The sequence below is a fragment of the Heterodontus francisci genome, chromosome 2 (assembly GCF_036365525.1).
Source record: "Heterodontus francisci isolate sHetFra1 chromosome 2, sHetFra1.hap1, whole genome shotgun sequence".
Taxonomy (NCBI): Eukaryota; Metazoa; Chordata; class Chondrichthyes; order Heterodontiformes; family Heterodontidae; genus Heterodontus; species Heterodontus francisci.
Genome location: NC_090372.1, coordinates 84,783,417 through 84,796,817, shown reverse-complemented (window position 1 = coordinate 84,796,817; position 13,401 = coordinate 84,783,417). Strand labels below are relative to the sequence as shown.

General features: G+C 45.3%; 1 protein-coding gene across 1 annotated transcript in view; it reads right to left on the bottom strand.

The window, feature by feature from the left end:
- Positions 1-1,143: 1,143 nt before the first annotated feature.
- top2b (DNA topoisomerase II beta) overlaps positions 1,144-13,401 on the bottom strand; it is a 251,137-nt gene continuing 238,879 nt past the window's right edge. The window contains exon 36 of the mRNA XM_068059910.1: positions 1,144-1,642. Coding sequence (XP_067916011.1) covers positions 1,469-1,642 — 174 coding nt within the window. The 3' untranslated portion in view covers positions 1,144-1,468. The remainder of the gene's footprint in view (positions 1,643-13,401) is intronic.

The window sequence follows — 13,401 nt, the reverse complement described above, 5'->3', positions numbered from 1 at the left end:
CTCCTCCAAAACCTTGCCACTGTCCTCCAACTGGCTGGGACTGCACTGGTTCCATTCTTATCCATCTAATTGTAGCCAGAGTATCACTTGCAACTGCTTCTCTTCCCACTCCCGCACCATTATCTCTGGAAGGATCTATCCTTGGCCTCCTATTTCTATTGTACATATTGCCCCTCGGCGCCATCATCAGAAAGCACAGCAATAGTTTTCAAACGTATACTGGCAACACCCAGCTCTACCTCACCACCATCTCTCTTGACTCCTCCATTGTTGCTAAATTATCAGATTATCTGATATACAGTACTGGATAGCACAAATTTCCTCCAATTAAATACTGGGAAGACTGAAGCCACTGTCTTCAGTCCCTGCTCTGATCTCTGTTCCCTAGCTACCGACTCCAAATCTCTCCCTGGCAACTGAGAGACTAAACCAGACTGTTCACAACCTCGGTGTCAAATTTGTCCTGGAGATGAGCTATTGATCACATATCCGCACCAACACTAAGACTGCCTACTTCCACCTCCAAACCATCTCCCAACTCCACACCTGCCTCTAGCAATCCTGGATGGTCTTCCATATCCTACTCTCTGTAAACATGAGGTCATCCAAACCTGTTGCTCATGTCCTTACTCGCACCAAGTCCTGTTCACCTATCACCCCTGTGCTTGCTGACCTACATTCCAGTCAAGCAACACCCTGATTTTAAAATTTTCATCCTTGTTTTCACAATCCCTCATGGCCTGGCCTCTCCCCATCTCTGCTATCTCCTTCAGCCTCGGAACCCTCAGATATCTAGGCTCCTCTAATTCTGGTCTCTTGAGCATCCTGATTTTAATTGTTTCACCACTGGTGGCTCTGCCTTCAGCTGCAAAGGCTCTAAGCTCTGGTATTCCCTCCCTAAACTTCCCCAACTCTCTACCTCTCTCTTCCTTTAAGATGCTGCTTAAAACCTACCTCTTTGACCAAGCTTTTGGCCAACTGCCCTAATATCGCCTTACATGCCTCAGTGTCTAATTTTGCTTTATAACACTCCTGTGAAGCTTCTTGGGACATTTTATTACATTAAAGGCACTATATAAATGTAAGTTATTGTTGTTCATACCCAATTATTTATTCAGCATTAATGAGATCACTGCACAAAGGTCCATTTCTAAAAGTTTATTTCAAGATCATTTTAAAAAAAAGCGCATTCAGATTTGCAATTTTTTTCACTTAAACAGTTCAAATGTGTGCTTTCAGCATTCTATCACATTTCTACAAGGCTACTCAAAACAGACATAAATTTATAAGTAAAAAAGTGAATAAAATTGCATGTATGCATGATAAAATGTTAAGAACATCTACACACAATAAAAACAGATACAATTTCACAAAAAACGAGTCAAAATGTACAAAAGAATCAGATAGAAGAGACAAAAATAAAGAGACACAAGATACATTATTTTGCTCGAAGTTTTTTTTAAAACAGTTAATCATACATATCGTCATAGTCATCTTCATCTGATTCTATAAAATATTTCACCTCTTTCTTGGCTCGGCCCAGCCTTGATTGAGATGCATCAGGATGTGTGCTTCGAACGTCGTCAGCTGTCTCAAAATCATTTTCACCATCTTCATCATCATATATTGACTTTTTAGATTTCTAGAATTATTATATCAAAAACAGTTACCTTTAAAATCAAATCAGAACTATTTCCATATTTGTTATATTTTTGACAGATATAAAAGGGAAGGAAAAGATTATTGCGTATATGATTCCAGTCTGAAATAAACAGCATTATATGCTTGGACTTTCATTCTATATTTTTCATTTTAATAAACCAGTTGCAGTTAATGGAAAAAATAGCTGATTATTGTAGTCTGAACAATCTAAATGCATTTACATTATGGAAGGAAGGAAAATGTGGAGGGGTGGGGGGATTGTATTTATATTATAACCAGTTCTCCACTTATAAAATACTATACTTAGAAATGTCAATTTGAACACTATTCTGGAGATTAATAAACAAACTCTTTCCTTGCTTTTGTAGTGTCAATTACACTTTACTTCCCTTCTAATGTGACATTATCTTCTGCATTCTTTATAGAAATTCAATTCCCACATACAAATCAGAATTACTGGCACCTTACAGCAGAAAGAGAAGTCACCAATAAAATTCACTTCAATGCATGGCCATTTTGGTCAACTCTTCCCTTGCCCTCGCTCCTTTGTTTACAAATTCTTATTCTGGCCAGTTCTTTGACTGGAAAAGCAAGTATTCAAAGTTTGAAGTTAATGTGAGCTAAGTACAGCACAGAGTGACTAAGGAAGTTCCAAGCAGCACTAAAGAAAGAGTTTTAAGGGGAAACTGTATGTAGACATTTAAATTCTTTCACAGAATAAGGACAAGAGGTAAACTAGGATTCTTCTCCATTATCAACATGGTTTGTACCACTGAAATTTTTGTCTTGGAATGATCAGATAAAACAATAATGCTTGATTCAAACATGCAAATTGCTGGAAAGCTATTTCATAGACTACTTCAAGGACGATCATTCAACAGGCAGTAACTGCATGAATAAAGCAATGACTTTCCTTGGCGTGTTCTGTCTTTTTAGGGAGTAACATCTTTTCTTCTTCTTTTGGGCCTCCTTATCTCGAGAGACAATGGATACGCGCCTGGAGGTGGTCAGTGGTTTGTGAAGCAGCGCCTGGAGTGGCTATAAAGGCCAATTCTGGAGTGACAGGCTCTTCCACAGGTGCTGCAGAGAAATTTGTTTGTTGGGGCTGTTGCACAGTTGGCTCTCCCCTTGCGCCTCTGTCTTTTTTCCTGCCAACTACTAAGTCTCTTCGACTCGCCACAATTTAGCCCTGTCTTTATGGCTGCCCGCCAGCTCTGGCGAATGCTGGCAACTGACTCCCACGACTTGTGATCAATGTCACAGGATTTCATGTCGCGTTTGCAGACGTCTTTATAACGGAGACATGGACGGCCGGTGGGTCTGATACCAGTGGCGAGCTCACTGTACAATGTGTCTTTGGGGATCCTGCCATCTTCCATGCGGCTCACATGGCCAAGCCATCTCAAGCGCCGCTGACTCAGTAGTGTGTATAAGCTGGGGATGTTGGCCGCTTCAAGGACTTCTGTGTTGGAGATATAGTCCTGCCACCTGATGCCAAGTATTCTCCGAAGGCAGCGAAGATGGAATGAATTGAGACGTCGCTCTTGGCTGGCATACGTTGTCCAGGCCTCGCTGCCGTAGAGCAAGGTACTGAGGACACAGGCCTGATACACTCGGACTTTTGTGTTCCGTGTCAGTGCGCCATTTTCCCACACTCTCTTGGCCAGTCTGAACATAGCAGTGGAAGCCTTACCCATGCGCTTGTTGATTTCTGCATCTAGAGACAGGTTACTGGTGATAGTTGAGCCTAGGTAGGTGAACTCTTGAACCACTTCCAGAGCGTGGTCGCCAATATTGATGGATGGAGCATTTCTGACATCCTGCCCCATGATGTTCGTTTTCTTGAGGCTGATGGTTAGGCCAAATTCATTGCAGGCAGACGCAAACCTGTCGATGAGACTCTGCAGGCATTCTTCAGTGTGAGATGTTAAAGCAGCATCGTCAGCAAAGAGGAGTTCTCTGATGAGAACTTTCCGTACTTTGGACTTCGCTCTTAGACGGGCAAGGTTGAACAACCTGCCCCCTGATCTTGTGTGGAGGAAAATTCCTTCTTCAGAGGATTTGAACGCATGTGAAAGCAGCAGGGAGAAGAAAATCCCAAAAAGTGTGGGTGCGAGAACACAGCCCTGTTTCACACCACTCAGGATAGGAAAGGGCTCTGATGAGGAGCCACCATGTTGAATTGTGCCTTTCATATTGTCATGGAATGAGGTGATGATACTTAGTAGCTTTGGTGGACATCCGATCTTTTCTAGTAGTCTGAAGAGACCACGTCTGCTGACGAGGTCAAAGGCTTTGGTGAGATCAATGAAAGCAATGTAGAGGGGCATCTGTTGTTCACGGCATTTCTCCTGTATCTGACGAAGGGAGAACAGCATGTCAATAGTCGATCTCTCTGCACGAAAGCCACACTGTGCCTCAGGGTAGACGCGCTCGGCCAGCTTCTGGAGCCTGTTCAGAGCGACTCGAGCAAAGACTTTCCCCACTATGCTGAGCAGGGAGATTCCACGGTAGTTGTTGCAGTCACCGCGGTCACCTTTGTTTTTATAGAGGGTGATGATGTTGGCATCGCGCATGTCCTGGGGTACTGCTCCCTCGTCCCAGCACAGGCATAGCAGTTCATGTAGTGCTGAGAGTATAGCAGGCTTGGCACTCTTGATTATTTCAGGGGTAATGCTGTCCTTCCCAGGGGCTTTTCCGCTGGCTAGGGAATCAATGGCATCACTGAGTTCCGATTTGGTTGGCTGTATGTCCAGCTCATCCATGACTGGCAGAGGCTGGGCTGCATTGAGGGCAGTCTCAGTGACAGCATTCTCCCTGGAGTACAGTTCTAGGTAGTGCTCAACCCAGCGGTCCATCTGTTTGCGTTGGTCAGTGATTATGTCCCCCGATTTAGATTTGAGGGGGGTGATCTTCTTGATGGTTGGCCCAAGAGCTCTCTTCATGCCATCATACATTCCTCTGATGTTTCCGGTGTCTGAGGCCAGCTGAATATGACTGCATAGGTGTTGCCAGTAGTCGTTTGCGCAACGCCTAGCTGTTCTTTGTGCAGTACTTCTGGCTGCTTTAAGTGCTGCGGATGTTAAATCGCTGGGGGCTTTCTTGTAGTTCAAAAGTGCAATGCGCTTAGCGGCTATGACAGGTTCCAGCTCTTCATTATGAGATTGAAACCAGTCTGCATTTCTCTTCGCACTTTTGCCGTAGGTGGTCAAAGCTGACTCATAGATGGCGTCTCTGATGTGGGCCCACTTGGTCTCAGCATCCCCTGTGGGAGTGTTTTGAAGGGCTGTTACAAGTGAATTTAGAAATTTTTGTAACAGCTGTGGGTGAGAAATTCTGCTCGTGTTGATGCGCGGGTGGCTCTTCTGCTTGGAATGATGCAACTTCTTTGGTCTGAGTCTAACCTTGCTGCACACCAGGGAGTGGTCGGTGTCGCAGTCCGCACTGTGGAAGCTGCGTGTGATTTGAACACTGTTTAAGGCGGCTCGCCTTGTGACAATGAGGTCTAGCTGGTGCCAACGACGTGATCTTGGGTGCCTCCATGAAACCTGGTGACAGGGTTTAGTGTGAAAGAACGAGTTGGTGATGCAGAGGTTATGATAGGTACACAACTCAAGCAGTCTCTGCCCGTTCTCATTCATCCTTCCAACGCCATAGCGCCCAAGGCAGGAGGGCCATGAGTCATGGTCGGCCCCAACCCTGGCATTAAAGTCCCCCAGCAGGAATAGGTGTTCGGTGTTGGGGATGCTGCTAATGATGTTATGGAGTTGTTCATAGAACTGGTCTTTAGCTTCAGGTGCGGAACAGAGTGTTGGAGCATAGATGCTGAGTAGGTGTACTGGACCAGAGGTGGTGAGCAGTCGGATGGACAGTATGCGTTCCGAGCCATTTGAGGGAGGCTCTATCGTGCTGAGCAAGGAGTTTCTGATGGCGAAGCCCACTCCATGCTGTCTTGGTTCTTCAGGATCCCTGCCCTGCCAGAAGAAGGTGTAGTCTTGCTCTGCTAGAGAGCCACTCGCGGGGAGGCGAGTCTCCTGAAGTGCTGCAATGTCCACATTGAGTCTACTGAGCTCGTTGTTAATGATGGCGGTCTTCCGAGAATCGTTGATTTGTGTAAGGTCTTCCGACAGGCCAGGACACATAGTTCTGACGTTCCAGCTTGCAAAGCGAAGGGCTGGTACCTTCTTTCCTTTTTTCATGTTGTTTGGTGCGGTGTGTCAGTCCACCTTTCGGGCAATGACCCTGAGCTCCAAGCACCCATTGAAGCAGGCAGACTGTGGCGGGACAGAACCTTATTGACCGGGGGCTGCCCGGTTTGAGGCGGGCGGTAGCTGTCCAGTGAGGTGCAATGACCTCTCCCACCGACAAAGGCAACCCGTGGCGCCCAGTTTCTACGCCAATTTATCTGGACTTATAACCCGTAACTGCTGCCTTCCGTGTTGTTTCAGTCGCTGTGAGGCAACTATGGAGTGACCTCTCCATGGCGCATGCCTGGGCAAATTTATGGAGGTTGAGAGTTGCCCAGTCGTCAAAACCCCCCCCTCGGCCTTTCTGGTGGGGTCCAAAGGAGTGCAGGACACGACGTTTGGCACCAGTATGGCTGCAGGAACTGCCGGAAACATGCCAAAGGTGACACATGACCGCCTACGGGGTTCCGCTCCGGATTTTCTGTTAGGGTTTACTCCCTTAGCCTTGGTCTCTCCCGAGACGCCCACAAGGCAGTGGGGTTGTTGGGGCCCCTACACAGGTGTAGGATGGTGCCGGTGGGAGGAGGGGATGCAAGGGGGAGGGGTAGAGGGAGGGGGGGGGGTGCAGGGGAAGGGGGTGCGGGGTGAAGATGGTGCGAGGGGGGGCGGGCTGGGACGGGGTTGTGAGGGGGTGAGCTGAGAGGGTGGAGCAGGGAAGGGGACGGGGGTGGGGGGGGGTGGAAGGGGGGTAAAGGGGGGGGGGAGGGGGGGTGGAATCTGGTGCAGGTAATAAGCCATTTCCTCAGTGCCCACCATCGACGTCCGGAAAGCTCATCCACGTCCTTCGGGAGGTGAAGCATCATTTGGCAGACTTAGAGGTGATTACATTTGCTAAGGGTTTTTTTTTTGCAGTGGTTTAAATAAAGGCATGCAGCATTGCCGACAGTGCGCTGCAGATGCTCTCCGAGCCATCTCCCGCGGGCGCTTTGAAGTTGCGGCCGGGGGGGCCGTTCGTGGATGTTTTGGGTGTTCGGGGCACCTTTTCACAGGACTTCTCTCGGGTCCCGCAGCTCCTTCTTCACCTCAATGGACTTACCGCATGCCGTGGCTGCAGACACTCTGGACTGTGAAGACAGCAGGATCGGAGATTAAAGTATCGGCAGCTGTTCTCGTCAGTTTCATCCGGATCAATTTCATTGAGAAAACAAAGAGCAGGTGTGGCTGGGGGAGGGCAGTGGGCCCAGGTAACATACACTAAACTAACTGTTAACTTTTAGATAGGGCTAAAATGAACTGATTTAAAGAGCCAGGGGAATTTAAACAGTTTAAGAGGGCAGATTGGGGGAGAAAATGTTAGGGATGGGAGCAGATGGCCATGGATAGAGTTGAACAGCAAGGGAGCTTCCAGCCCAGGAGCCATCTTGAGCCCAGGGAGTAACAAAGATACACACTATTACCCAATTTCACTAACCTCTGCCTGGTAAGGAGTTCAGTCAGGATTATATTTCCACATGGAAATAAACAATTACCTAGATTGGTATAACTTTTGGTTCTACCCAGTGCACATAAACAAGACTTGAATTGAAAGGTGCAATTTGGGCTAGTAGTGGATGGGGAAGTTGAAGGGGTTCTCCAGGCACGGTTCATTAGGAAACAAAAGCAAACCAGCATAGGCGCAATGAGCCAACTGGTTTCTTTTTGTGCTCTAAGATCCTATATTTCTTTTCAGTGGAAGTAATGAGATGGTGGGTAACAGTAACAGATGGTGACGTCATGCTTTCTTGAACATGAAACACATACAATTTTCTGCAGAAATAATGACTGGAATTCAACTACTACTCTTTATCTGGATATCAAATAAAATGATGAATCCAAAAACAAAACACTAGTTCACTAACCCTTTGCACCAAAATGAGGTCTAACAAGTAGCTTTAAGTATAAGGAACATAAGATCACTAAAAACACTAGGATTCAAATTATAATTAGTGAGCATTTTTTCCCCAAAGACAGCTGTATTTGTACTCACTTGAAGTAACAGATCATATTAATGATGCTAATCTCAGCTGCATATGGTTCATTACATTTTACAAAGTTCCATGTGATAAATGAAAACAATTTCAGCGTTGCTCATAAGTTTCTGTTAGAAAGGCTCTGACGAGATTCAAATTGCCAAACTTTGCATCTTATGACAAAGGAGTGCATAATTTCAACTTGAAATGGACAGTAATAAATGAGACATCTACGGGGGTGAGGGCAATCAAAAACAGTGCAGCGAAGACTACAAACATAGCAACTGATAATGAATGCAATGTCCACCACTCAGTCCAATTGACAAGAAATGCAAGAGAAGACACATGACCTGAAAAGAAATGTAAGGTAAGTATTTATAAGGGCAGACAGGTAATGCTTTCATTCCAAACAAGTGACCTATACAAGAACTGATTTCGCAAATTCGTCTTGATCAAAACTCATAGCTTCTGTAGTGCTATTTGAATTAGCTATCATATCCGCTAACATTACCCACTGCTTTTTCCTCTAGAGGTTAACATGACAAATAATAAAAGAAAGCTGAGGTGAGCTGCAGCTACCAACTGCGTTGGTGGGTGGCGGATAGCCGGAACAACCTCCAGATATGGCAGCTAGCTGCAAAATAAGCAGGACCCCTCCTGATAAATAAGCAATCATGGACTGCAGCAGCAGGGTGTTTCGGTACTGTGAAGTAGAAGGTGGTGCCTTAGGACGGTAGCACGAGGTCCAGTTTGACTGAGCACTGCAAGACAGAGTGCTTAACTAGGGGAATTTGGGATGAGAGGGAGGAGGTGCTGTTCTGGTCTTTTACAGAACAAGGACTGATCCAAGAGAGGGAGCCAGAGACAGTGAGACCTGAGCGCTGAAGCCCAGAAGGATTAATTATGTGAGCAGGTAGGTGATTAGTTTTTAAGTTTTTTTCTCACTAAACTGGGGCAGATTAAACTGGTACTGGGGAGACAGAAGTATTGTATTAAATTTATAGCTTAACTATTTAATTACTTAATATAACTATAAATAATTGTTGAATGATATTTCTAAACTTGAAACCTAATTAGTTAAACAAAGCACAATAAAGATGGCAGGGCAGATGCTATGTTGCAGCTGGGAGCTGGCGGACTCCAGTGGGATCCACAGCAACCACATCTGCAGTAAGCGTCTGCAGCTCAAGGAACTTCGATTCAGAGTTGATGAGCTGGTGTCCAAGCTTCAGATATTGCGATGCATCAGGGACGGGAAAAGTTACCTGGACACTTTGTTCGAGGCAGTCACATCCCTTAGGCTAGTTACTTCAGATTTGGTCCGTGGTCAGGGACAGGAGGGCGTGACTACGAGTGAGGCAGGTATGGGGATCCAGAAAGTAGCAATGGAGGATCCTCAGCCCTTACACTTGTCCAACAGGTTTGACGTTTTTGCAGCTTGTGTAGATGTGAACAGGGACTGCAAGGAGGATGAGCAAACTGACCACAGCACCATGGTGCAGGAAGCCATTAAAGTGCAGGGAGTAAAAAGGAATGTAGTTGTAGGAGGATACAGTATAGAGTCATAGAGTATAGTTAGGGGGTTAGATACTGTTCTCTGTAGCAGAGAGTGAGATTCCCGAAGGCTGTGTTGCCTGCCCGATGCCAGTGTTAAGGACATCTTCGTGGGGCTGGAAGGATCCAGTTCTCATGGTCCACATGGGTACCAACGACACAGGTAGGACTAAGAAAGCGGCTCTGCTGAGGGGATATGAAAGGACAAGGAAATAGTGCAAGGTAGTGATATGGGTAATGATAACCAAGGTGTGAGCATCTAGGAGCTAAATTAAAAAGCAGAATTGCAAAGGTAATAATCTCCGGATTACTACCTAAGCCATGAGCAAATTGGGATAGGGTAAACAAGATCAGAGAGTTGAATGAGTGGCTCAAAAATTGGTGTGGGAGAGATGGTTCTGATTCATGCGGCACTGGCACCTGTACTGGGGAAAGTGGGAACTGTACCGTGACAGCCTTCACCTGAACTGTGTTGGGACCAGTATCCTGGCGAATCATATGAATAGGGCTATAGAGAAGGCTTTAAAATTAAATAGTTGGGGGGGGGGGGTGCGTTCATGTGAGGGAAAATTTGGAGAGTTAAAGAGAAAGGACAAGGAAATAGTGCAAGGTAGTGATATGGGTAATGATAACCAAGGTGTGACAGGATTGGACAGAGCATACAAACATATAAGTGCACCAGCAAATAAGGTCAGAGTATGGAAAAATGGTAAAAAGACAGAATTAAAGGCTCTTAATCTGAATACACACAGCATTCATAACAAGATGGATGAATTGATTGCACAAATAGAAAAAAATAGTATATGATAGCCATTACAGAGACCTGGTTGCAAGGTGACCAAGGCTAGAAACTGAATATTCAAGGATATTTGACTTTTCGGAAGGATAGGAAGAAAGGAAAAGGAGGTGGGTTAGCTCTGTTAATAAAGGATCAGGTTAATGAGAAATGATCTTGGCTTGGAAGATCAAGATGTAGAATCAGTTTCGGTGGAGATAAGAATTAATGAAGAAATAATGGGGGCTTGTAAGAAAAGGTACTGCAATATTCGTGGGCTATTTTAATCTTCATATCTATTGGACAAATCAAATTGGCAAAGATAACCTTGAGGATGAGGTCATAGTGTGTATTCTGGGCGGTTTTAGAACAATACATTCAAGAACCAACCAGGGAACAGCAATTTTAGACCTAGTAATGTGTAATAAGACAGGATTAATTAATGACCTCATAGTAAAGGATCCTCTAGGTAAGCGCGATCATAACATGATAAATTTCACATTCAGTTTGAGGGTGAAAAATGTGGGTCCATAACTAGTGTCTTAAACTTAAATAAAGGCAATTACAAAGGTAGGGAAGCAGTACAGACATTTAAGGAGATACTTCATAACTCACAACAAAGATATATTCCATTGAGAAAGACTCTGTGGATAACTAAGGAAGTGAAGGATGGTATCAAATTGAAAGAGAAGGCATACGAAGATCAGTGGTAGGCCAGAAGATAGTGAAAATTTTAGAAACTAGGAAAGGATGTCTAAAAAAATAAAGGGAAATTAGAGAACGAGAGTAAACAAGGAAGAAACATAAAAACAGACAGTAAAAGCTTCTACAAGTATATAAAAAGGAAAAGAGTAGCTAAAGTAAGCATTGATGCCTTAGAGGTTGAGACTGGGGAATTAATGAAGGAAAACAAGGAAATGGCAGAGACTTTGAACAAGTATTTTGTATCTGTGTTCACAGTAGAAGACACAAAAGGCATCCCAAGAATAGAAGAAAATCAGGAGGCAAAAGGGAGGAACTTAAAACAATTATCACTAGAGAAAAAGTACTAGGAATACTAACGGGACTAAAGGCTTACAAGTCCCCTGGACCTGATAGCCTACATCCAAGGATCTTCAAAGAAGTGGCTGCAGAGATAGTGGATGCATTGGTTGTCATCTTCCAAAATTCCCTAGATTCTGGAAAGGTCCCAGCAGATTGGAATACCGCAAATGTAATGGCCAGAATTTTACACCACCCCCCCACCGCCACAGGAGCGGGCTGGTGGCCGTGGGGGGGGGGGGGTGCAGTTACCGACACCTTCCCACCCCGCTCCCCGCTGCAAATTTACGAGTGGCAGCGACAGCAAGAAACAGCCCGCCCACCCTAGGCCAATCAAGGCCCTTAGGTGGCCAATTAACTGCCACTTAAGGGCTTGCTCCTGCCACCACTGCTATTTTATCAGCGGCTGCCTTAGGCCCCACAGAAGGTTGCCAGGTAAAACCCCAACTGTCCCCACTAAACTAAAGCTCCCCCTCCAACCCCTAACCAACACACCCCTTGCCTCACTGGGGCCTGGCCGATCGTCCCTGGCGACGCCCCAAAATTTACCTGTCTTCCAGGGCTGACGTCCATGATCCAGCTACTGGCTGGGTGCAGTCCCAGTAATGGCCACCGCTCCTGGTGGTGCTGTTGGGACTGAGTTGCCAGCTTGCTGATTGGCCGGCAGCTCTATTAGGCGGGACTTCTTGCCTGAGAGAGATGGAAGAACCACCCAAGTCCAATTAAGGGCCGTGTGGGCCACGTAAAATCCTGAAGTGGCTCCCAGGCCTGGTGGAGGCGGACATGTCCCCAACTTTTTGTCAGGTGCCGTTCAATGTAAAATTCCAGCCAATACCTCTATTCAAGAAAGGAGGAAGACAGAAAGCTGGAAACTATAGGTCAGTTAGCCTAACATCGGTCATTGGGAAAATGTTGGAATCCATCATTAAGGAAGTAGTAACAGGACATTGAGAAAATCATAATAAAACCATGTTGGCTCTGCCTGATTGTATGAAAGGGAAATCGTGTTTGACAACTTTATGAGAGTTCTTTGAGGATGTAAAGGGGAACCAGTTGATAGAGTGTACTTGGATTTCCAAAAGGCATTCAATAAGGTGCCATGTAAAAGGCACCACACAAGATAAGAGCTCATGGTGTTGGGGGTAATGTATTAGCATGGATAGAGGATTGGCTAACGAACAGGAAACAGACAGTCAGGATAGATGGGGTATTTTCAAGATGGCAAACTGTAACTAGTGGAGTGCCACAGGGATCAGAGCTGGGGCCTCAACTATTTATGATATATATTAAAGACCTGGATAAAGGGACTGAGTGTATTGCAGCCAGATTTGCTGACAATACAAAAATAGGTAGGAAAGCAGGTTGTGAGGAGGATCCAAAGAGTCTGCAAAGGGATCTAGATAGGTTAAGTGAGTGGACAAAAATTTGGCAGATGAAGTATCATATGGAAAAATGTGAGGTTTCCAGTTTGGCAGAATGAATAGAAAAGCAGAATATTTAAATGGAGAGAGACTGCAGAATGCTGTGGTACGAAGGGACCTGGGTGTCTTTGTACATGACACAAAATGTTAGCATGCAGGTACAGCAAGTAATTTGGAAGGAAAATGGAATGTTGGCATTTATTGCAAGAAGGATGGAGTTTAAAAGTAGGGAAACCTTGCTACAACCTTGCATTGCTGAAACTGCACCTAGAGTACTGTGTACAGTTTTGGTCTCCTTACTTAAGGAGGGATATATATGCATTGGAAGCAGTTCAGAGAAATTTCACTCAGCTGATTCCTGGGATGAAGGGGATATCTTATGAGGGAAAGTTGAACAGGTTGGGCCTAAACTCATTTGGAGTTCAAAAGAATGAGAGGTGATCTTATTGAAACATATAAGATTCTGAGGGAGCTTGACAGGGTAGATGCTGAGAAGATGTTGCCCCTCGTGGGAGAATCTAGAACTAGGTGGCACAGATTAAAAATAAGGGGTCTCCTATTTAAGATGGAGATGACAAGGAATTTCTTTTCTCAAAGGGTTGTTAACCTTTGGAATTATCTTCCCCAGAGAGCAGTGGAGGCTGGGTCATTGAATATATTCAAGGCTGAGTTAGACAGATTTTAGATCTATGAGGGAGTCAAGGGTTATTTGGGGGGGCGGGGGGCAGGAAAGTGGAGTTGAGGCCGCAATC